This window comes from Cnephaeus nilssonii, assembly GCF_951640355.1.
Source record: "Cnephaeus nilssonii genome assembly, chromosome: X".
Taxonomy (NCBI): Eukaryota; Metazoa; Chordata; class Mammalia; order Chiroptera; family Vespertilionidae; genus Cnephaeus; species Cnephaeus nilssonii.
This window is the reverse complement of record NC_137071.1, coordinates 50,047,522-50,072,977: the sequence shown is the minus strand read 5'-3', so window position 1 is coordinate 50,072,977 and position 25,456 is coordinate 50,047,522. Positions and strand designations below refer to the sequence as shown.

At 45.0% G+C, this 25,456-nt stretch overlaps 1 protein-coding gene across 3 annotated transcripts in view; it reads right to left on the bottom strand.

Moving 5' to 3' along the window:
• Window positions 1–25,456, bottom strand: part of NHSL2 (NHS like 2) — a 142,243-nt gene that overhangs the window by 70,561 nt on the left and 46,226 nt on the right. For 2 of the 3 annotated variants that reach the window (XM_079765329.1, XM_079765330.1), the window contains exon 1: window positions 11,930–12,431. The exons of the other annotated variant lie outside the window; for it this stretch is intronic. In XM_079765329.1, coding sequence (XP_079621455.1) covers window positions 11,930–11,972 — 43 coding nt within the window. In that variant the 5' untranslated portion in view covers window positions 11,973–12,431. Of the gene's footprint in view, window positions 1–11,929; window positions 12,432–25,456 lie in introns of those variants that run through there. 3 annotated transcript variants of the gene reach the window in all.

The following is a 25,456-nucleotide window of genomic DNA, read 5'->3' as shown; positions in this document are numbered from 1 at the left end:
ACTGTTAAATTTCTTTTGCCATGTGCATATATTTATTTTTTAATTAATTAATTATTTTTTAATTTTTTTAATTTTTTATTTTTTTAAATTTATTTATTGATTAAGGTATTACATATGTGTCCTTATTCCCCCATTACCCCCCACCTCCCATTCATGCCACCAACCCCCTGTTGTCTGTGTCCATTGATTAGGCTTATATGCATGCATATAAGTCTTTTGGTTGATCTCTCCCCCTTACCCCCACTGTCCCCTACCTTCCCTGAGATTTGATGTTCTGATTGATGTTTCTCTGTCTCTGGATCTATTTTTGTTCATCAGTTATGTTGTTCATTATATTCCACAAATGAGTGAGATCATGTGATATTTATCTTTCTCTGCCATGTGCATATATTTAAACACATCAAGTAAAAAGCAAACTTAATTGCAAAAATCTTCATCAATAGGGGATTATTTAAATAAATTGTGGTATATTCTTACTTAGGAATGCTATACAGCCACTCAAAAGGAGATATTTTAGCATAGAAAGATTTCCATAGACATATGAAGTTAAAAAAAACCAAGGCTCTGTACAAAATGTATAATAGAACTATTTATATAAAAAGATATGCACACACATAGGCATATTCATAGGAAAAGATCTGGAATGAGTCACAGTGTGCTGATAACAGTGTGTAGTCTTTGAAATATACTGAAATTTGGGAGGGCTGTAGAAGCGGAAGGGGGGGGTTAAAGGTGGACTTTCATTATTTACTCTAAATCTTCTATACTAATAAAAGCCTAGGTGGTCCTCGCATCCTCACGTCATCACAAGATGGCGGCCACAAGATGGCCGGCAGGGGAGGGCAGTTGGGGGTGACCAGACCTGCAGGGGAGGGCAGTTGGGTGTGACCAGGCTGGCAAAGGAGAGCAGTTAGGGGTGACCAGGCCTGCAGGGGAGGGCAGTTGAGGGTGACCAGGCCTACAGGGGAGGACAGTTGGGAGCCATCAGGCCAGCAGGGGAGGGCAGTTGGGGGTGAGCAGGCCAGCAGCGGAGGGCAGTTGGGGCAATCAGGCCGGCAGGGGAGCAGTTAGGCATCAATCAGGCTGGCAGAGGAGCGGTAATGGGGTGATCAGGCTGGCATGTAGAGTGGTTAGGGGTGATCAGGCAGGCAGGCAGGCAAGCGGTTAGGAGCCAGCAGTCCCAGATTGCGAGAGGGGTCCCAGATTGGAGAGGGTGCAGGCTGGGCTGAGGGACCCGCCCCATGCACAAATTTCATGCACTGGGCCTCTAGTTTTTGAATATATTTGTTTGACAAGTCTGTATTTAATTTAAAACACATAAGTGGTAAATAAATTATGAAGAGAACAAGAAGTCCAATCTGCATTCTAAAGTTTGCTTTCCTCACACCCAGCTCAGTTTAAGAGCTGTGGGTGACTTCCCATACCTGGAAGGCCCAGCACTTCAGTCTGGCACCGGAGGCCTCACCTGGCCATTTCTCCCACTGCCTCTTCACACTTTCTTCTGGGCAGTCCAATTGAACTCCTCAACAGCCCTAAGCAGGTGTCCATCTTTTTTCCCTTATTGGATTTGCTCCCCCCATGCTCCACATCTAGATATGCCACCCCTTCCCTCACCCTTTATTGAACTTCTGCTCATGCTTCATGACCCATCTAAGTAATACTTCTGGAATCCTTCCATCCATTAGTAAGTGAATATCACAATGACTCATCTGGACTTGGGAAAGTGCCTTGTGACATTCTTTATTTGGCTACCTTGTACTGTTATTTAATCTTCATGGAATCATTTAAATAAAATATGGATATAATTTTCTTGTTTACAAAGCATTTACACAGCTCTATTCATTGTACCCTCTCATCCAATCTATGAAGTAGGCAACATAGGTATTATCATTATTATTTTCATTTCATTGATAAGGAACCTGAGGGTTAGGGAGGCTTCTTACTCAAGGTAGCATAGTAGTGTGGACCTTGAGAAAGAAGATGGCTGCTAAGAAGGGCTCATGGTGCCTAAGTTGGCTCAAATTAAAAAACAAACAATAAACACACACACACACACATAGAACCTAGCAGCCATTACTACACAGGGACCTTTCACACAAACTGCACTACAGGGAGAAGCCTGAACTGAACTTCCTGCCTGCACTGTGTTGCTACCATCTGAGCCAACCCTTATAAAAGAGTTCCTGGAGTCCAAGTCCAACCAATTGGACTGAGACCTTCCCCAGACAATTGGAGCTGCACAGCTCCGACCAATCAGAGCGACTCTATTCTGACCAATCAGGACAGTGCTTTTTGAACCAATCAAACTGCAAGGATTTGGAGTCATCGTATGCTGAGGATGGACCAATCAGGGATCAGGGGTGAGGAGGACTTCTGTCCATATAAGCCAGTTCCCCTGTGGCTCTCAGAGTACACTTTCCCTTTGCACCAAAGACTGAAGACTGCCCTTCCATGGCTCAGCTGAAACACCAAACCTCACAGCTGGGCTTTATCACAATTGAACTGTTTGCACTGAAGTTTCCTTCTTCACTGCGCCCCAAATTGGGGATTCCTGTTGGTGTTGAATTGGCATCAATGACCTTCAGTTTACAGTAGGAAGTGGCCAAGATGGAGCTAGGTCTGCTGGACTTGCCTAGAACACCTGCTTTTGTTCCCCCAGTCAGAATATAAGTCCCTAGAGACCAGGGAATGCACTTTTAACATTTCTGTGCACACTTAAAGGACAAGAGAAAGCCATCAGTGTTCTGCCAAAGATAGGACACTCAACCAACCAAAGGGTGTGTGGTGGGGACCTGCCTAGTGCTTAGGTCAGCGCTGAGTGCTGGTGAGACATCAAAACCATAGTAGGAACTTATCATCCTCAAGTCAGGCCAAAGACACCAATCAATTAGAACATAATCAAGTATGAAATAAACATTATTTGAAGTGGTATACAGATGAACTTTCTTTTTAAAAATGGCATATCAAACCTTCAGCTTCAGGCAATAAAAACTTTTAAAAGGGAGTAGAATTTTTTAAAATTAGAAAATAGTACAGATAAAAAATTTTGTGACAGTGGTACATGGATGTTTGAACTTTGGGAAATACCGCCATAGGCCTATTAGTATAAAAGATGGGCCAGGACTACAGAGTCTCTGTCTGAGCAAAGGTCTGAAACACAACAAGGAATTCAGAGAGACCAACCTGCCTGGGACTGAGGGCAATGAGACTTGAAAGCTTTCCAAATCTCTAACCATGTTAGATTCCAGAGGTTCTGTGAGCCAGTTGGGGAAGTGTGGGCTAGACCAGGAGTCATTTCAATTCAATGTGTGGCAGGAACACAATGAAAGTGGTGCTTTGAAAGATCAGTGTGGTGGTGATGTGCAGTATAGACTGAAGCGGGCCTGACAAGTGACCCAGGACTACCACTTGCTGGGTGCCACACAGAAGATGCCACCAATATGTTAATGCCACATGAGAGTCAATCTTGAAACTAAAGTTAAGGTTCTTTCATGGAGGTCCACATGAGAATTGTGGTTTGTCATGTGTTATGAAACATTATCTAAAACTTGACAAGGCAAAAAAGATTACAGAGTGCCTTTTCAAGAACATATGAGAGCATCACCCATGTGGTTGCTTGACTATTATTCACAATTTATTAAGGCCCACTATAAAGTTAAAAATAACCTTGTAGAAGATTGATAAATTGCAAATGATTTTTTTCTGGTAGAAATAAAAATTATTTCTGTACAGTAGGAAAGATAGCATCAAAAGTTACAGTTTCATTATCCAGTTATGTTTCTAACTTTTAAAAAATCTTATTCCAGCATTTTTCAAAATCTCTCATATCTTTTTGTTTCTGTCCCTTTTTTATTACCGTACAACTGGGCGTATAAGATTTTCCTGGGTTAAAAAGTCATTTTATACGCTGGAAAATATGGTATATTGGACTATATTGATGGGATTAGATATAATGGATTAGATATATTGGACTACCGTATTTCTTATTGTGGTAAAATTTTATATACATATATATGTATATATATATATATGTGTGTGTATATATATGTGTATATATAACATAAAATTTGCCATTTTAATCATTTTAAGTGTACAATTTAATGGCATTATGTTCACATTGTTGTACACCATTTCCACTATCCATTTACAAAAAATTTTCACCACTTCAAACAGAAACATTAAGTAATTTCCCATTCCCCCCTCCTCCTAGCCCTTGATAACTTCCAGTCTAATTTCTGTCCCTATGAATTTGCCTGCTCTAAATAATTCATGTAAGTGGAATCATACACTATTTATTCTTTTGTGACTGGCTTCTTTCACTTAACATGTTTCCAAGGTTCAGTTCATCCATGTTGTAACATGTATCAGAACTTCACTCCCTTTTATAACTGAACTAGAGGCCCAGTGCACGAAATTCGTGCATGGGGGTGCGCGTGTCCCTAAGCCCAGCCTGCACCTTCTCCAATCTGGGACCCCTTGAGGGATGTCCAACTGCCCTTTTAGGCCCGATCCCATCAGGCCTAAACGGACAGTCGGACATCCCTCTCATAATCCAGGACTGCTGGCTCCCAACTGCTCGCCTGCCTGCCTTCCTGATTGCCCCTAACTGCTTCTGCCTGCAAGCCTGATCACCCCCTAACCACTACCCTGCCAGCCTGATTGATGCCTAACTGCTCCCCTGCCAGCCTGTTTGCCCCCAACTGCCCTCCCCTGCTGGCCTGATCTCCCCCAACTGCCCTCCCTTGCAGGCCTGGTCCCTCCCAACTGCCCTCCCCGGCTGGCCATCTTTTGGTGGCCATCTTGTGTCCACATGGGGGCAGGATCTTTGACCACATGGGGGCAGCCATCTTGTGTGTTGGAGTGATGGTCAATCTGCATATTACTCTTTTATTAGATAGGATAGAGGCCTGGTGCAGGAGTGGGGGCCAGCTGGTTTGCCCTGAAGGGTGTCCCGGATCAGGGTGGGGGTTCCCTTGGGGTATGGGGTGGCCTGGGTGAGGGGCCTGTGGTGGTTTGCAGGCCGGCCACGCCCCCTGGCAACCCAAGTGGAGGCCCTGGTGTCTGGGGTTTATTTATCTTCTACAATTGAAACTTTGTAGCCTGGAGCAGAGCCAAGCCTTCTGCTTGCTCCGTGGCAGCAGCCATTTCTGTTGGGACTTATGTATCTTCTATAATTGAAACTTTGTAGCCTTAAGCCGAGGCCTGGGCCAACCAGGGTGTGCGGAAAGCTTGGCTTCCTCCATTTCTGGGGGCAACCCTAGCCTCCTGCTCTTTCCAGCTCTGTGGCTGCCGCCATTTCTGTTTGGATTTATATATCTTCTATCATTGAAACTTTGTAGCCTTGAGTGGAGGCCTAGGCTGGCAAGGGCAGGCGGAAGGCTTGGCTTCCTCCATTGCCGGGGAAACCCAAGCTTCCCTCCTGCTCTCTGTGGCGGTAGCCATCTTGGTTGGGTTTATTTGCATATTTTCTCCTGATTGGCTGGTGGGCGTGGCTGGTGGGCATGGTTGGTGGGTGTATTGGAGTGATGGTTAATTTGCATATTACTCTTTTATTAGATAGGATTATATTCTATTGCATGGATACACCACATTTTGTTTATTAATTCATCTGCTGATGGACATTTGTGTTGTTCCAAACTTTTGGCTATTGTGAAGACTGCTACTATGAACAATTGGGTACCAGCATCTGTTCAAGTACCTGTTTTCACTTCTTTTGGGTCTACACACAAAAGTGGAATTGCAGGATCATATGGTAATTCTATGTTTAACATTTTAAGGAAGTGCCAGACTCTCATATTTTTTTTAAAAAAAAACAGCTTTACCACAATGTTCATTTCCTCATCAATGAGTTAAATAAATTTTTGATATGCATGCTCCCTGGGGGCAGCCTGCATTTAATGACTGGTCCATGTGGGGCACCAATGTCTGGTCCCCTCATCGTAAATCAGAACAACTGTGAAGAGCCAACCAAGCTCCAGAGCTTCTCATGGGTCAGCTGAGGCTGTCATTAGGATGGTGCCACAGCCCAACTTCCTCCTCGAACCAATCCTGCCTCTTTCCCTTAGACCTCAGGTGTTGATCCCAAAGGCATCCCAGTAAACTTCCTACCTGCAACAACCTTCCAGAGGCAATCCCCAGGCTGATTCTGTGGCCTATGTAGGCTCTGAGTCAGCATCTGGGAAGCCTCCATTCCAAATGATCCCAGGAACTGCTATAGTCCCCAGAGCCCTAGTCACTGTGCACAGGCCTTACTTGCAGTTACATTCTCTCTCTCCATCTCTCTCTCATTTTTCCTATCAAATCCATTTGAAACCAATAGTGTGGAAGGTAGAGGCTTATAAGCAAACTAGAGGCCCGGTACATGAAATTCGTGCACAGAGGGGGTGGTGTCCCTCAGCCCAGCCTGTACCCTCTCCAATCTGGGACCCCTCAAGGGATATCTGACTGCCCGTTTAGGCCCGATCCCAATGGGATCGGGCCTAAATGGGCAGTTGGACATCCCTCTCACAATCCAGGACTGCTGGCTCCCAACTGCTCGCCTGCCTGCCTTCCTGATTGCCCCTAACCGCTTCTGCATGCCAGCCTGATCACCCCCTAACCACTCCGCTGCCAGCCTGATTGATGCCTAACTGCTCCCCTGCCAGCCTGTTTGCCCCCAACTTCCCTCCTCTGCCAGCCCAGTCACCCCTAACTGCCCTCCCCTGCAGGGTTGATTGCCTCCAACTGCCCTCCCTTACAGGCTGGGTGCCTCCCAACTGCCCTCCCCTGCTGGCCATCTTGTGGTGGCCATCTTGTGTCCACATGGGGGCAGGATCTTTGACCACATGGGGGAAGCCATATTGTGTGTTGGAGTGATGGTCAATCTGCATATTACTCTTTTATTAGATAGGATAGAGGCCTGGTGCAGGAGTGGGGGCCAGCTGGTTTGCCCTGAATGGTGTCCCAGGATCAGGGTGGGGGTTCCCTTGGGGCGTGGGGCGGCCTGAGCAAGGGGCCTGTGGTGGTTTGCAGGCCGGCCATGCCCCCTGGCGACCCAAGAGGAGGCCCTGGTATCTGGAATTTATTTACCTTCTACAATTGAAACTTTGTCGCCTGGAGAGGAGCCAAGCCTCCTGCATGCTCCACGGCCGGCAGCCATTTCTGTTTGGGTTAATTCATCTTCTATAATTGAAACTTTGTAGCCTTAAGTGGAGGCCTGGGCCCAGCCAGGTGTGCAGAAAGCTTTGCTTTCTCTGTTGCCATGGGCAACCCTGGCCTGTTCTCTCCAGCTCCATAGCTGCTGCCATTCTGTTTGAATTTGTTTACCTACTATAATTGAAACTTTGTAGCTTGAGTGGAGGCTTAGGCCTGGCAAGGGCATGAGGAAAGCTTGGCTTCCTCTATTGCCTGGGAAACCTTGCTCTCTGTGGCTGTAGCCATCTTGGTTGGGTTTATTTGCATACTCGCTCTGATTGGCTGGTGGGCGTGGCTTGGGCTGGTGGGCGTGGCTTTGACATAGCGAAGGTGCGGTCAATTTGCATATTACCCTTTTATTAGGTAGGATAATTATAGCAATGGGAAAGACTGTATAAACCTCATGCTTAGCCGAAGGAAAGCTTCCTAGAGGAGAGGCCCTTTAAACTGACTCTTAAAGAATAAATTGGGATTTGATCGGTGGACTAGGAATGTGGGGAAGACATTCCAGACAGAGGGTACACCATGCTTAAAAGCTGGCAGGCCTGAAAGGGTGTAGGGTGTGGGAGGGAGGGAAGGGACAGTGAAGCCCAGGACACTAGTAAGGGCAGACCATACAACATTATAGGCCACGCTGAGGAACTTGATGCTAAACCAAAGCCACATTCCAGTGTTGCCTAAGCTTCAGCCATTTTGGTACCACTTTGATGAGTTTTGCCATATGTGGGCCCCACTGGTTCTATTTACTATTCATTTAATCTTTTTCTTGAAATGAAATTAATTTATGTTAAATTAAATTTTATATGGCAACAACAACAACAAAAAAACAAAACAAAAGGAGTAGAAATAGAAAGTAACTATAAGTAAATACAATGGAAACAGAACAGAGTAATTAAATTCTAAGTAGATATCGCTGTCTCTCAATGTCTTTGAGCCTGAGGCCTGCTCTAACTGTTCCAAAAGATTAGCAAGCATTATAGAAGCTGAAGCACCATGCTGAGACTTTCTCCTTGATGTAATCAGAAAGCTGGAAGGAGAAGGAAGCGAGGATCATTTTCTCAACATGTAATTCAATGTTCTTTAAAGTTGTACCATGTACCATTAAGATCACCTTAACGTTCTCCTCCCTACCACCCCGCTGACTATGAAAGCAGTTGGTAAACAATAAAGTGCCCTACAAATGTGGTTGTTATTACCTATACTGCTTGGTTCATTGGCTCAGGGGCAGTCACTTCCATGTAGCTTTCCTTTCTTTGGCTCAGTAAAGGGTTCTAAACCAGTGACTGTGGCAACATTCATGCTCCACATTGTGGGGGAGAAAGCAACAAGGGTGGGCTGGGGAAGAGGGCAGAACCTTGGGAATCCCAGGCTCTTTGAACTTGGAGGCCCTTGCAGCGTATCCTACCTTCCCATTTTACAGCTTGGGAAACTGGAACCACAGGAGGGGTATGATTTGTCTAAGGCCACAGAGGGTGTTAGCGTTAGAAGTCCAGGAGACAGCCAGGGGAGAAAGAATAGTATAGCTTATTGTTTGAGGCTACTGGTCCCAGTAGTTGCTATCTGGGAGGCAGAAGAGAATAGAATGTGGGAGCAGAGGTAGGGAGAAGTCAGTCCATCAGGCTTGAAAGCACAGGGACACTGTCAAAAAATCAACCTTCCATCCTAGCTGGTTTGGCTCAGTACGTGGGGCAATGCTCTAAGCACTGAACCACACCGACCTGGCCTGCGGACTGGAAGGTCCCAGGTTGGATTCCGATTAAGGGCACATGCTCGGGTTGCAGGCTCGATTCCCAGTAAGGGGCATGTAGGAGGCAGCTGATCAATGATACTCTCTCATCATTGATGTTTCTATCTCTCTCCCTCTCCCTTCCTTTCTGAAATCAATAAAAATATATTTTTTAAAAATCAATCTTCTCACCCTGGTCAGTGTGGTTCAGTGGTTAGAGCATTGCCCCACGTACCAAAGGGTTTGGGGTTCAATTCTCAGTCAAGAGCATGTGCCTGGGTTGCAGATTCAATCCTTGGCCCCTGCCCATGCAGGAGGCAGCCATTCAATGTGTCTCTCTCACATCGATGTGTCTCTCTCTCCCTCTCTTCCACTCTATCTATAGAGCAATGGAAAAATATCCTTGGGTAAGGATTAACAACAACAAAAAAATAAACCTTCTTGGCTGGGCTCCTCAGCTAAGAGCAGAGGTCGAGGTAGCCCAGGGCCTGGGTGGTGGGCAATGAGGAAAGATCCTGCAAGGGACTCAAGTGTTTGCAAAAGATACCCAAAGAAGTGAGGGATGCCAGCTCAACAGACCTGCTCCAAACTCAGTGCCAACTCATCCTGGGACTGTGCAAAATAATCTGGCTTTAGGATTTGCCACAAATCCCAAAGAGGGTGGCACCTGGGTTCAAACCTGGTTCTGTCTGTATGTTCTAGCTGTATATGACACTGAACTGCTCTGAGTCCCAGTCTCTTCACTGGAGTATGATATGGGTAATAATAGTACCCACCTCCTGGGATTGTTGTCAGGATCACAAGAGGCAGTATATGCAAAGTTTCACATACAGGGCTTCTCATCATACTTAGTGTTACTTCTCACCTCCCCCACCCCCTGGACCTCTGCAAATAGATTTTCTTTTCTCCTGGCTCCCCTCCCCCAGCCTAGGTTCAAGGCCAACACCTGAACCTATGCTCACCCGACTGTCTCACTTATCCGGCTATGGAGCGCATAAGGAATCTTTCAAGTATTTGCAGATAAGAAAGCTGAGGGGGCATACTCCACGGGGTGGGACAGAGACCTCCTTCACCTAGAGACAGAGGGCAGGCCAAGCAGCCTGCACCATCCCGCTGGAGGGAGAGGCCAGCTTGGGCCTGGGAGAGAACAAAGAAAAGGCCCTGGTCTCCTGTGGCATTAGGAGGCAAGTGCTTGAAAGCAAGTCCCTTCATTAAAAGCTACCAGGTGGAAGGTTAAATATATCCCTTTCCAGTTGTCTAGGACCGTGGTCGGCAAACTGCGGCTCACGAGCCACATGCGGCTCTTTGGCCCCTTGAGTGTGGCTCTTCCACAAAATACCACAGCCTGGGCTAGTCTATTTTGAAGAAGTAGCGTTAGAAGAAGTTTAAGTTTAAAAAATTTGGCTCCAAAGAAATTTCAATCGTTGTACTGTGGATATTTGGCTCTGTTGACTAATGAGTTTGCCGACCACTGGTCTAGGACATAGATTTATGAAAAGTCAGGGCTGTGCTATAGTGAGAGAAGATCTCATCTCTGCTCTGTTTTTAGAGAGTAGAAAGGAGGTGGTAAAGAAGAGAAAGAAGCCTGGGCTTCCATCAGTGAGTGGTGGGCGGCCATTGAAGGATTTTGAGCTGCCAGGTCTGTTTTTTAAAGTCTTGCTCTGGGTAAAGAGTGGAGAATAGGCCGGAGGGGGGCAAGAGCAGGAGCAGGGAGCCCAGTCAGAGGGAGAGTAATAGGGGTGCCAGGTCAGGGTGCTAGCTGTGGAGGTAAAAGAAGGGAGTCCACTGCAGGGTGGGCCAGGCCTGCATCCCAGGTGACAGTGGCACCTCATCCCTCCCTCCCTCCTCAGAAGAGGAAGGCCAGCTCCCACTTATCCTGGTCTTCTCAAGGGCTTGCCCTGTGACTGTGAGAAAGGCAACCTGCTCAGACGCCCAGACCTCTCATTCCCTTTCAAGGCAGCCCTCGGAGAGTCTGTTAGAAAGTTTTCCTTGTCCATAAGCCCCAGCTCTGCGGCCTGAGCCCCTCTCAGGCCCCAATCTGCTCCCTTCATCCTGTGACAGTCCCTCAAATACCTAAAGACCAACGGCCACATTCCTCTGATTCTTCTCTATGCCAAACAGCACATGGTCCCCACAGTATTTAGTTCTCAGTCTCATCGATCTGCTTTTCAAACTATGTTAGCTCATGAACTCCTTCTGAGCCTACTCATGCCACAATGGACCAACCACAACCCCTGAGACACAGCATGGACTCACTGTCTGTCCTACTAGCTACCTCTTCAACCTTAACTGTAGCTTCCAGTATATTTTCCAAGGCATCCAACTGCAATGTCACCTCCCCCCGCCCCACTATTCTCTTCACATAAGGCAGAGAGGGGTCTTGGTGTGGCTAGGGACCCTGAACTTGATTCCACTCTATTGCCAGCAGATCTGGCTTGAACTTTGATTAGAAGGCATTTGGTACCTTGATAACAACCTGTGTGGACAGATGACCAGCGATAGGCACCTCTTTCCTGCTCCTCCCTGCCTCTATGCTTTAGTATTACAAAAGAAAACAAAACAAAACAAGAACCACCCCAGCATTTTAGCAGCAGTCCAGGAGGTGGGCAAACACCAAGATTGGCACAGTATTTTCCACCATCCACAGGATAAGACCTCAGAAGGCATGATAAATCTATCGAAAATAAGAGATACAGTATTTCTTACACAGACATGCACATTTACAATTTCTCGGTCACTTTTGTTATCCCTTCAGAATCTCAGCTTATCAGGGTTGGGATGTAATCACATCCACCCTTTCCTCCCCCAGAGCTACCCAATTCTGAATTCATTTCACAGCACTTTTGCCAAGCGGCCAGCCTGCCCCTCCTTGCAGACCTCAAGAACTGGGGTACCAGTTTCCCCCAAGGTAGCCCAGGCTGCCTCAGGAGAGCTCTGGGCGCAGAAAATACCTCCTCCTCGACAGGCCCCAATTCCTTCCCTTCTCCTCTCAGCTGAGCAAGCGACCCTCCTACCCCAAAGAAGACTCACCTCCCCGGCTCCAGAAGAGGAGGACAGATTCGGCTCTCTCCATCCTAGCTGTGGGGAAGGCCAAGACTCCACATCCAGCAAATCCTCATGCAAGGGAGAAGCGTGTGGTGGGCCCTCACTAAGGGCAGGGAGCTGATGGGCTCCACGCTGTTCTGAACCCCTTTCCCGGGCTGCTCAGTGGGCACCCAGGCACTCTTCCTGATACAGGTACCCCAGCGGGTTCTCCAGCGCCCTGGCTGGGTCAGTTTGGCCTCATTGGTCACATGCTCCGTTGCCCCAAGAAGTTGTTCCTGGGCCGTCCAACCCAGGGAAAGTGATGCAGGACTCCAAAAGTGAGTTTCCGCTCTCTCCTTTCCCTCTCCTCCCTACCCCTACTACCTGCCCACAGCCACACTGGTCCAGTAGGTCCTGTCACAGCAGATCAGTGTGAGGAGCTGTCTGAGTTGGTCTCATCTTTCTCTGGGTAAGGTTCTCAGCCAAAGGCCCAAGTCAGAGCTCCACAGAGGGCTGACCTCCCTCTCAGCTGCTGTCCTGCAGTGAGGGGAAATGAGCAGGAACTGGCTGTCTGAGTCAGCGTCCCTGGTCTATTGTCACTGCATGGGCCCCTTCCTTCCCAGAGGAGAGACGTGCACAGAGATAGGCCTTGTTTTTTGAAAGTTTTTCTTGCACACACACTTTCTCACTTGACCTGGAAAGAGTCAGTGCACTATGGCTGGATGCAATTCAGTTCAGGCACTCCAAGTGAGTGTCTACTCTAGCAGAGATCATGCCTATAGCACACAGAGGTCATCTCCCAGCATCCTCATCATAAAGGAGATGATGAGTCCTACTAATAAGGGAGGAAACTGAGTCTCAGAGAGGAAAAGGGCTTCCCAAGGTCCAACACTGAGAGAATAGTGAGATTTGGAGTCCACCCCTGCTCTCTAGGGCATCAGGTGGAGAACCCTGCAGACCTTCCACACTGCTTCTCCAACCTCGACCCCACTGGCATATTGCAGATTCTAGCAAAGCCTATTTCCTAGGGCACAAAGCATGAGAGATTGCTGGCTTTAAAGCATTTATGATATACTTTGTTCAAATTTGTTTCTTTTCTTTTTTAAAAAAATGTGTTTTTATTGATTTTTAGAGAGATAGAGAGAGAGGAAGGATGAGGGAGAGAGAGATAGAAACATCGATGGGAGAGGAACATCATCAATCAGCTGCCTCCTGCATGCCCCCCACTGGGGATCAAGCTCGCAACTCCAGCATATGCCCTGACTCGGAATTGAACCAAGGACCTCTTGGTTTCTGGGTCGATGCTCAACTGCTGAGCCACACCAGCCGGGCATCAAATTTGTTTCTGTGTGTTTAGAAGGACAAGGGCCTGGGATACAAGTCATGTATGCCAGAAGCTCCTTACAAAGAGACTCCATGATCATAATGACAAAATGAGCACAGAAGGAAAGGTTGTGCCTTGTCCCAGTGACCATCTTCTGATTGGAAAAGAGCCATAATGTGTTCTTGTTCACAGAGTGAAAAAAGCCCTAGCTGGAGCTCTTTACTCCCCCCTCCCAGCCCCCCAGAGATGTAGAGAGACAGAGAAGCAGCTTGAGGAAAGGAGTTGGGAGCCTCCCCTGGAAGAGCCACCTTATTGCCTCAAGGGTTCTGTACACCACCTGTACTGACCACACTAAACTCCTCAAGGGCAGGGGTAGGGCTGTGAGTCTCTGGAGGCCCCACCTATAAAACATATCTGTATGGATCGGTATAAAAAGCCATCTAAAAAGATTGAGGTGAACCCTAGCCAGTTTGGCTCAGTGGATAGAGTGTCGGCCTGCAGACCGAAGGTTCCCGGGTTTGTACCTCAGTTGCAGGATGCTCCCTGGCCCAGGCCCTGGTTGAGGCGCGTGCAGGAGTCAACCAATCAATGTGTTTCTCTCATATTGATATTTCTCCCTGTCTTTCCCTCTCTCTTCCACTCTCCCTAAAACTCAATGGAAAAATATCCTCGGGTGAGGAATAAATAAATAAATAAATAAAGACTGAGGTGAAATTTGCAACAAGGAGAATGCATTGTGTTGGGAGAGGGCTGGTTTCTAGGAGCAAGGACTGTTTGACATCATCAACTGCATTCAAGAATTTAAGTAGGCTGAGGCCCAAGCAATGAATGTTCTCTGTGGCAATACTGAGAAGATAACCTTAGAGGGTAACCCAGAGACCAGACCTGCTTCCCAGGGGCCAGACCACAGCAGGTTAAGGAGGGAAATGGGAGGGGAGTGGAGATACCTCTCAGGAAATCTGGCTGTGGTTAGAGAGAAAAGAGATGTCATCACTGGAGGGAGAGACAGAGCTACAGCTGAGAGTTAGATGTTGTCAGGATGGGACAGATGCTGTGTGGTTTAAGTCAAGGAGCTTCCACAAAAACTGCTGCTCACTCTATCCTCCAAACTCCCTGCTGGCTTGACTTAATCTCAGACCAATTAAACCAGAATTTCTCAGTGGTGGGGTCCAGGCACTGATAGTGTTTTAAATCTCCCCAGGTTGAGAGCCATGGCTCTAATTACTAGTAAAGAATGAAGTCCAGTCTTAGCCCAGCTGGTGGGTGGAGGGCAAAGATGCCCTGACAGTCTTAACTCCTTCTCGTTGGCAAATTAACACAGAGACAAAGAAGACAGACTGGGGAGCCCTACTGTCTGGGCTCAAATCACAGTCTCACCTGTGTGTGCTTGGGCAAGTTTTTTAAACTCTCTGAGCCTCGGGTTTTAATCTATAGATTAATTGCATAATTTACAGGTTCTCATCTATATATGCCCTTTAGGAGGTAATAAAAGTACCTATACCATAAGGTTGTTGGGTGGGTCAAATGAGTAAATAATATTTACAAAGTGCTTAGACTGCTGCCTGATTTGATAGAAGCTATCCTGGGACTGGCCTGTGTCTTCTAGTGTCTCTCCTGGCCCTCTGTCTAAGGCTCAGGAAGGCATCCCTTAAAAAACAGTGGTGGTCCTAACAAATGTTAGTGAGGATGTGGAGAAAAGGGAACCCTCGTGCACTGTTGGTGGGAGTGCAGACTGGTGCAACCACTGTGGAAAGCAGTATGGAATTTCCTCAAAAAATTAAAAATAGAACCCAGCGATTCCACCTCTGGGTATACAGGTATATCCAAGGAAACTCAAAACACTAATTTGAAAGAATATGTGCACCCCTATGTACATAGCACTTTTATTTACAATAGCCAAGATATGGAAACAGCCCAAGTGCCCATCAGTAGGTGAATGGATAAAAGATGTGATGCATTTACATAATGGAATACTATGCAGCAGTAAAAAAAGAAGGAAATCTTACCATCTGCAACAGCATGGATGGGCATAGAGGGTATTACGCTAAGTGAAATAAGTCAGAGAAAAACAAGACCGTATGATTTCACTTATATGTGGAATCTAAAGAACAAAATAAACAAACAAACAAAATGGAAATGGACTCATAGCTACATAGAACACACTGCTGGTTGCCAGATGGGAGGAGGATTACGGGACTGAGTGAAAAAGGTGAAGGGATTGAAAAGTACAACTTGGTAGTTGCAAAATTGTTACAGGGATGTAAAGTACAGCATAGGGAATATAGTTGATAATATTTAATAGACTTATTGAGGGGACCACTTCATAAATTATATAAATGTCTAACCACTATGCTGTATACCTGAAACTGATACAAAATATTATTGAATGTCAACTGTAATTTAAAAAGTTAAAAATGATTATCATATGCCAATAAATTAAAAAGCAGGAAAAATACTGTAAGTACAATTTGATCTCAATAATGTAAGTATTCAAGGAGACATTACTGGAAGGACATGTGTTACACCTTTAATCAGGGTCTAAGAATTTATCTTAAGAAAATAACAAGAACTGGGTAAAATGGGTTATATTTAAAAAACAAAAAATGTTGTTGGTTCTGCCTTTGACTTGGTCTCCTATCAGCCATCAACCTTTGTCTGCCTCCCACAGGCCTGAGTCTGTCATCCCCTCAAAAGCCACTTCTAACCTGGGTCCCTTTGGGCTGAAACTGGCTGCTGTTGCTATGATAGGAGCTGCCATTGCGTGTGACCAGAGACACATTGCTTTAGATAGAAAGAGTCAAATTACAGTCTCAGCTGATATTTGTCTTTTGTTCCCCTATTTCAAGTTTTTTAGTTCCTTTGGTTGGAGTCAGGGCAAACTACTGCCCTAGGGTGTGGAAATGGTTGGTGTGTGTCAGTTTCCACAACACAGACTTCATGTTTGGGGGATTGGAGGCCTGACTATGGTGAGGTTGGGGATTGGCTTCATCTTCAGAACCAGCAGTGTATCCTTGGGCTCTGTGGATTAGGACTCTGGTTTGGGTGGCCACCCAAAGAGACCTTAACCTTTCCAATTTTGCTCTTTACCTTGAGCAGACAGCTCCCATACTCCAAGCCAGACCCTGCAGCACCCAGATAATAGAAGGGAGCTGGTAACAGAAGCAAAGATTGGGGCAGATGTCCAGATAGATAGTCATGGTACAGGGGTGGAGTAGTTAAGAGTCTGAGAAGAAAGAGGGTTGAACATCAGTGTTCCACAGTTAAATCCAGGGCAGAAATGTATGGAGCTAAGCCACAGGAGCTAGGTCCACCAAGCAGGAGCAGGGTCCCAGGCTGGGTCAGAATATTTCAAAGGAGTCGTGTACTAGAGATGGCATGTGCTTTTAACATCCTGTGTGGCACCACAGGGTGCATACCTTCTCTGAGGCAAGCCTAAAGCCTAAACAGCAGCTCCTGCCCCTTGACCTCCAGGTCAACAAATTCCACAAAAGGAATTCATGGAGGTGGCTCTGTGCCACCCTCTCCAATGCCAGAAACAACTCAGAGACACTCCGCACATATGGCAGGGAGCAATTGGAAGCCTCATCCTGCTATTGGGACCCCACATCCCTTCATATGTGCTCTTAGAGAATTTGACAGGTTATTGACTTTCAAAATAGAAAATTTGCTGTTGAGAGAGATGAAGGATGCATGAAAGACCCTGTACTCCACAGGGATGCAGATGGCAGTTAGGAGGCCACATTAGCCTAACTTGTTTGAAAGTACTGCCTGAGGGATGCAGAACTGACCTGTCAGTGTGCAGGGACACCCCCCACCCCCGTCACCACCACCAAGGACATCTTTCCTTGTCATCTAAAGCATCATTTTGCCTCTTCTCAATGTCAGAGCCTTGTCTGGTTTCTCTCAGCTTGATAATGGTCATATGGACATGGATATGTGGCACAGAATGTCTCCACCAAGGTGATGAGGAAATACCAGATGGCGTGAGTACAACTCTGACCACTAGTGATGGCAGTATGTGTGTGTGTGTGTGTGTGTGTGTGTGTGTGTGTGTGTGTGTGTGTGTTAGAACAGCTGGATTGTGGCCCACATTAATCTCTGAGGCTGGGTGACCTTAGGCACATCACTTCACTTCTATGGGTCTATAAAATGAAAGGTTTGTAGGGGACCAGTGGTTTCTAAGTGCACCATTTCACCTTTATTAAAATACCTGGATTCCACCATGATAGACAAGAAGTCTTCTGTTTAATGTTGACATATACACACTATGCTCCCTGAAGACTCCCTGCACACTCTTCTCAGCACCTGCTGAGAAACCCTAGATCAGTGATCCATGGAGACCCTCCTACTCTGACACTTTGAAGCAATAACGGCAGCAAACTGTGCTCCTTGCTCACATGCACCTCATGTCATTCTCACAACCATCCTATGAGGTAGGTCCTGTTAATCCCAGCAGACCAATGAGGCAGCAGAGGCTCCAAGGGCTTAGGTCACTTCCCTAAAAGCACACAGCTCACAAGTAGCTGAGGCTGGCTGAGAACCCAAGCAGCTGGGGAAGTCTTCCCCATGTTCTTTATCAATTATTCTAATCTTCTTGCCACGAAGCTTAAGCATTATAGAGGAGGAGAAAAACCCACAACATTTCCCCAATTAGTCCCCAACCATGGCTAAACCAGAAAACCTCACTTGTTTAATCAAATTTCAATGGCACCCAGCACTCAGAGGAGGCAAGGTGGCTGCCACCTGAAGCCACCCAGCAGCACACGCCCAGCCTAGCTTTGTTGTCAACTCCTGTGGGACAGTGGTAAACAGTACCTAATACTTTGGTTTAAAAGTATTTGTATACTGTATATCCCACGATAAGGTGTGCAGCATTTTATAGCTCACAAAGCCCTTGAAAACCTCCTACATCATTTGCTTCTTGTCACAGCCCTGTAAAGTGATGATGGTTATTACTGTTATCATCACATTGCAGATGAAGAAACTGAGGATATAGTGGTGAAATACTTTCCCCAAAGGACCAAAGTAAGGTTCAGAACTTGGATTCAAACCTGAGGCCATCCACACGAAATCCACACACCTCGTTCCCTGTGGCTGCTTCTACTTTTGCATTTATGTTTTTTAAGTGTGTTTGCTGGCTTAGGGAAATGATATGATTTGGTCTCTCAGCTTTATAGAATGATTTGCCAGTGTAATTGTTCTATGTGTTAATTTTTTTATTTTTTGCTGCACAAACAATATTAGAACAACATTAATGGAAGTCTAAGGGAAAGAAAAATTCACCAACAAGCCTGCTACCTGCAATAAATCAAGTTTTCCTTTTTCCAAAATTCCCTTTCAGTTCTTGCTCATATGTAGACATACTTTCTATAGGATTTCTAAAGCTCAGCATAGATACACCTTTGTATCGTGCCTTTTGTATGTTATTCCTTATTATAAACATTGTCCATGTTGTTCAACTGTCTTCATAATTAGTTCTTTAGAGATTCCACCATACTTCAATGAGATTGGATATATCAGACTTACTCAGACATTCCCCTGTTATTTGACATTAGGATGGCCACTGTACTCTTTTATACCCACTTTTTGCTTCCTTCTAGCTCTGGCCCAGAGAATGTGAGAGTATCATGATTGGCCTCAAAACCCAAGGCCCATGCCTTTTCCTCCAACACATTTCTCAGTGTGGGAGGTGAGGAGTACCAGGTAATATTTTGTTTGCTGGTCTAGAGTTTCAACTTCTTCCATACCTTCCAATAGGCTCATTAAGTTGGGTTAGAAAATATGTCTTTGGGGGAAAGGTCCCCAAGGGATATGGGCCACTTGACTCCCTTATAAGTTTCTGCCACTTTAGCATCTAGCATACGGAAATCAAGATTGTGAGAATTCAATAGGCTTGTGAATATTGACAGGGCCAGGTCCACTACGAAATGCCTTTCAAATGCAATGAGATGATTTCTTCATTTTGCTGAGGCACAGAGAAGATAATAGTGGAGTTATTTTCACCATTAAACACAGGTTACTTTGCTCACAGTGTTAGTGTGGTTGCTTAGGGAGGGGGGCGGGTTGGAAAGCAGCATGATACCAGTTCTCCCTGCATCTGAAGCCCTTCTCAATATCTGGTTTAGGCCTACATTTAAGAATCCTGTCACTTTCCTGCTAGCTCAGGAATCCTCAGCACTAGCTTCTGGACACAACACAGAGCCTCCAATGAGTTGTTATTCCAACAACAGAAACATGCCATCAAGGAGTCATACAGTGGGATTTCTACAAGACAGAGAATTGCAGTCCTGGTTGCTAAAGAGATTTGCTAGCCCTTCCAGAAGAGAGCCACAGAATCCTCCTTCCACCATACACAGTCTCAGGGGCTACTAACTCCTGCCACAGATGCAAAGATACTGAGAAGCACATGGCAAGGTACAATAGAAACAAGCTTGACAGTTGGACAGACTTGGGCTCAAATCCAGCCTCTGCAACTTCCTGGTTATCAGACCATAGTGCAACTCTCCCCCCGAGTCTCAGTTTTTCTCATCTGTAAAATGGCATCAACAGTCTCTGTCTGGAGGTTGTTTTGAGGGTTAAATGAAGTTGTGGATGGAAAGTGCTGGCAGACAATAGGTGTGTCATTGGTTCCCTTTCCTTCCTCTGTGGGATACTAGTTCAAAAAGATGGTTCTGGCATGCACAGCCATGCACATGCTGTATAGTCAAGGTGGTGGAAGCACGTATCTCCCCCCACCCCATACAGATTCACAGGGTAACAGGGCTACACTTATTCAAGAGGTGAAAGGGAGTGGAAAAGTTGGGGAAAAATCTAACTCATGATCCTGGCAGACAAGGCTTTCCAGCATCAAAGCAACCTATGCTCTAAGGCAGTGATGGTGAACCTATGACACGAGTGTCAGCACTGACACGTGTAGCCATTTCTGATGACACGCGGCCGCTGAGGTGGCCACATGCCGAGGATGAAACATTTGCTGCTCCTGAGGATGAAACATTTGCGACTCTAGACATTCTGTGCCGGAGGTCTGTAGGCCAAAACAACAGAAGTCCGGCACAGAGCATCTAGTTCTGGGGCATCCGGTTAAGCCGGGATCTTTGCCCTCACTTCCGCCGGCAGAGCAGGGAGCAGCGGAACGCAGCGGGGGTCGCATCTCTGGGGGCCCTGCCATTACCAGTAACCAAATAACAGTTAACCACAGCAACCATTATCTACTGTTCTGGGGTGTCATGGATTTCTAATCCATCATTACTGAGATAAGTGAGGGGGAGGCTGGGAGAGGCGAGGGTTTGTGGCATGCTATGGGTGCCGTTTCCCGCCATTAGAAATAGTGGCAGCCATTTTAATTCACATAAGGAACACCATCTTGCTCCATAGTGCAGACTCCATTTCACCACTATTACTGTTGTGCATCCTTATTAACCCCTATTTCTGCTTATTAACCCTGCCCTTTCCTAAAAGACAGTTATATGCACCATTTTGTGGTTAGTTAGGCTAGTTAACCCCTAATTGCCTGCAGGCCTAACAAGCTATCTATAATTCTATCTTCTGTCACTGCCCCCCTGATGGAGAACCCAAAAAATAAAAAACTAAGGTTAAGTAAAGGAAGTGGTAGTAGCAGTGGCCGACCCTTTCAAGAGACATGGACTGAGATCTATGGCTTTATAGAAAAAAATAGCAGATCATTTTGCGTTCTATGTACTGAAACGGTAGTAAGCAGAACGTGGAATATAAATAGACATTTTGAAACTAATCATTCCCAGCTCTTGGAAAAAAGTGAGGATGAAAGGAAGGAATACATTTCCAGGCAGCTACACCTTTATAAGAGCCAATCTAATTCCATCCTTAAATTTATGAAAGGCTCTACAAATTTAACATCTGCAAGTTTGAGCATTGCTCACTCTATAGTTCAGCATGGAAAAGTACTCAGTGAGGGAGAATTTATTAAAGAAACTCTCCTAAGATGTGCACCAGTTCTATTTCACGATATGCAGAATAAAGATACAATTATTAAGAGAATATCTGAGTTACCACTCAGTAGAAATATCATAAAAGACCGAATAATGAGACTGAACACAAACGTACAACATCAATTAAAGAGAGACATAAGAAAGTGTAAATATTTTTCGATCTCTCTTGATGAAACTAGTGATGTCACATCACATGCTCAGTTGGCCATTATTGGTCGATATTCAAATATGGTGGGGAAAAAAGTCGGATTTGTCAAATTGTTTACAGAAGCTATTGGACATCCGATTGTGCCTTTTCATTGTATTATCCATCAGGATGGTCTCACAATGAGAGAAGAGTTGATAAAGTTAGTATCAGTGTCAACAAGTAAATCAGGAAGCGAAATATGTAAGGTTGTTATACAAACGTTTCGTGACCTAAGCATTGATATCTCTAAAGTTGTGTCAGTGACGACAGATGGGGCACCAAATATGGTGGGGAAAAAAGTCGGATTTGTCCAATTGTTTACAGAAGCTATTGGACATCCGATTGTGCCTTTTCATTGTATTATCCATCAGGAGGCTTTATGTGCCAAGGCAGGATTCACCGACTTAAACGACTTAATGTCAGTTGTTACAAAAATAGTTAATTTAATAGCTGCTCGCCCCCTTCACGAGTGAGAATTTTCGGCACTTTTACTGGAGGTTGATTCCACCTACAATGGACTGCTGATGTACAATAATGTAAGATGGCTGAGCTGAGGCAAAGTTCTTGAGCGCTTTGTGGAGTGCTTTGAAGAAATTAAGGTATTTCTTGACAATAAGGATCTGGGAAACTTTCCTCAGCTTAATGATGATAAGTGGGTCAACACCCTGATGTTTTTTACAGATCTCTCTGTTCATATTAATGAACTGAACTTAAAGTTACAAGGTTTTGGCAAAAGTATCGACGTTATGTTTGGATACATAAAAGCTTTTGAAAGTAAAGTTAAAATTTTCAAGCGAGATGTAGAAACTAAAACTTATAAGTATTTTCCTTGAGTAACAAAGTATTTTGAGAAGGCCAGTGCAGCTGTACAAAATGAAATGGAACTCTTGCATATGAAGTACCAGCATGTTTTAGACTTGTTACTTGACCAGTTTAGTGATAGATTTAGTCAATTTAGAAGTCTAGAACAGACCATGAAAATAATTAAGTATCCTGATGTAGCAGTCTACAGTAGTTTGGAATTACATGGTTTCCAATGGATGCAAATTGATGATTTGGAGATGCAACTTGCAGAATTTCAAGACAGTATCTGGGCTCAGATGTTTGTCGACTTGAGGTTAAAGCTTGAGAATCTGGAAAGGTGCCGCTTGGAGAATCAAGAGGAGTGCCACTACAAACAGGAAATTTGGAGTGCCTGGAACCAACTACCAGACACTTTTAGCACCCTGAAAAATATAGCAATGGCTTTACTCACAATTGTTCCCTCTACATACTTTTGTGAGGCCTTATTCTCAGTGTTAAATAATATCAAAACCAACAAAAGAAACAGATTGACAGATGAAGTTAGTAGCGCTTGCTTGGGCCTGAAGTGTACAAAATACCAACCTTCAATTGAAGATTTAGCCAATGAAATTCAGCAACAAAAAAGTCACTAATAGGCAGGTTAGTTAAAGAATTCCCCCTCCCCCTCACTTATCTTAGTTCACGGCACCCCACACAAGCTAAATAATATCAAGACCAACAAAAGAAACCGACTGACGGATGAACAAAGAAGTCACTAAGCAGGTAAGTTAAATATTTAGTTTTTGGTTTAAATACAATTATATATAACAATTATACATTTATGTTATTTAAACTATAAATATCGCGAAATAATGTTTTTTCCTCAAAATGACACACTACCCGAGTTATGCTCAGTTTTTTGGTGAAGTTTGATACACCAAGCTCAAAAGGTTGCCCATCACTGCTCTAAGGATATGTTAGGCTATCCTACCGCTACCCCACCCCTGCCCCACACACATCCACTTTTCAGCTGCACTGGCTGCTGGGAGTGGCTTAGCTGTGCTGCTCCCTGTGGTCCATCATGCATGCCGCACTCTTTTTTGGTTCTATTCTCAGGGCAAGATCCATGGTGCTCACCCATCTACAATCATAATCATTCTTCTTTCACTTGAAACTCAATTTCAACTTTCTAAAGGGTTTCCTAGTTATCTCACACCACATCTTTCCAATCACCCTGGGAATGTGTGTTAAGGATCCCCTTTAAGGATTTGTAGCTTTTTATAGGTGAAGGGTAAAAGTAGCAGAGATAAGTGACTTGTCTAAGATCACCCTGCTCGTTCATGGGCAAGAGAGATCAGAACCCAAGGCTTCCAAGGCCTGATCAATGGCTCTTTACCACCCGTGGATAAGCAAGTTTTAACCCTTGTCCTTGAAAAAAGCTCACATTTTACTAGGGGAGAAAAACATGTAATAACAACCATTAAAATGATAATGCCTGAAAGAAGCCAACCTAAAAAGGCTATACACTGTATGATTCCAACTATATTATAGTTTGGAAAAAGCAAAACTATGGAAACAGTAAAAGGATCAGTGGTTGTCAGAGGCTGGTGGGTGACGGGGACAGGATGGTTGAGCCCAAAGGATTTTTAGGGCAGTAAAAATACTCTGTATGATACTATAATGGTGGATACATGTCATTATACATTTGTTCAAACCTATAGAATATATAATACCAGGAGAGAATCCTAATGCAAACTAAAGACTCTGGGTACTTATGATGTGTTCTTTAACTGTAACAAATGTGTCACTCTGGTGGGGGATGTTGATCATGGGGGAGGCTAAGCATGTGTGGGGGCAGGGGGAATATAGGAAATCTCTAGGCCTTTTCATCAATTTTTCTGTAAACTTAAAACTGCTCTTAAAATTACAGTGTTAATAAATAAAAAACAATGATAAAATTACGTACAAATCACTAAATTAGTACATAGGAGGAAAGAATGAAGTCTGTTAATTTTGTATGGTGGAACAGGTCAGTCAGGGAAGGCTTCAGAGAAAAGGTGACACCTAGTCAGGGTTTTGAAGGATGAACAAAAATTTGCCAAGAGAAAATGCAGATTACAGGGGAGGGGAATTCCAGGCAGAGGAAAATGCATTTGTGAAAACATGGGAGTGTTGAAAGGTCATGGTATATTTGGAAAACCACAAGTTACTCAAGTTCAACAGAAAGTGACAGGAGGTAAGGTTGGAGAAGTAGGTGAGGCCTAATCATGGAAGATGTCTAAGTTATGTTAAGGAGCATATACTTTACCCAGTTTCTAGTGGTGCTTCCCAATCCTCAAGCAATCACGTATCACATCCTCAACTTTTTCCATTTCCATGCACCACCTATACTACTATTTACTTAACCATTTTATTTAAAAATACTCACTTTGAAAACACTTCATCTTGCCCTAATTAAAAATATATGAGAAACCCTGGGTTAGATTTATTAGCTATATATTTTTCTAATAGACATTAAAGTATATAGAACTCTGAAAGGTAACAAAAGTCTTCTCTATATCACCTACAAATGATCCCCTGGGCCACCTGGGATAAGCAAGGATTGGGTTCATAGCAAGGAAGTACAGGCCAGATCACTCTGATAGCTGTGCTAAGCATGGCCAGGAGGAGGGCAAAGGTGGAGGCAGGGAGCCCAGTTCTGGAGTGGGTCTGAATTAACAAAAGTCTGGACTCAGGCATTGACAGGGGATAAAAGGAGTGTCTGCCAAGTCTCAGAGGAAGACTCGACAATAAATACTTGTTGGATGGATGGATGGGTGGATGAGTGAAAATTGTAAGCATGAGGCGAGGAAGAGCGAAGAGAGAAGGATGGCTTCCAGGTTTCTAGTTCGGATTACTGGAGAGATAGATGGTAGTGTCACCAAGACAAAAATGGAAGAGAGAAAGGTGGGGTTGGGGGGGGTTCTGTAGTGATGGAAGGTAGTGCAAGAAAGTGTGTTTAGCTGAGAATGAGGTTCTTATGGGACATTCAAGTAGAGGTGGAGCCATTAACTATTCTAGTCTGAGCTGGAGATAGACATTTGGAGGCCAAGTCTATGGGAGTGGTCTCTGGGTATGGCCTTGACCACCAGGGGAGAGGGTATAGAGTGAGAGGAGATACAGGCTGAGACAGAGCTCTGAGGAAAGGACATTTGCGAGTAAGGATGTGCAACAGAAGATATGCTTTCTTCTTCCGTGAACTTTCCTACTGACCTCACCTTCTCTCTGAGACC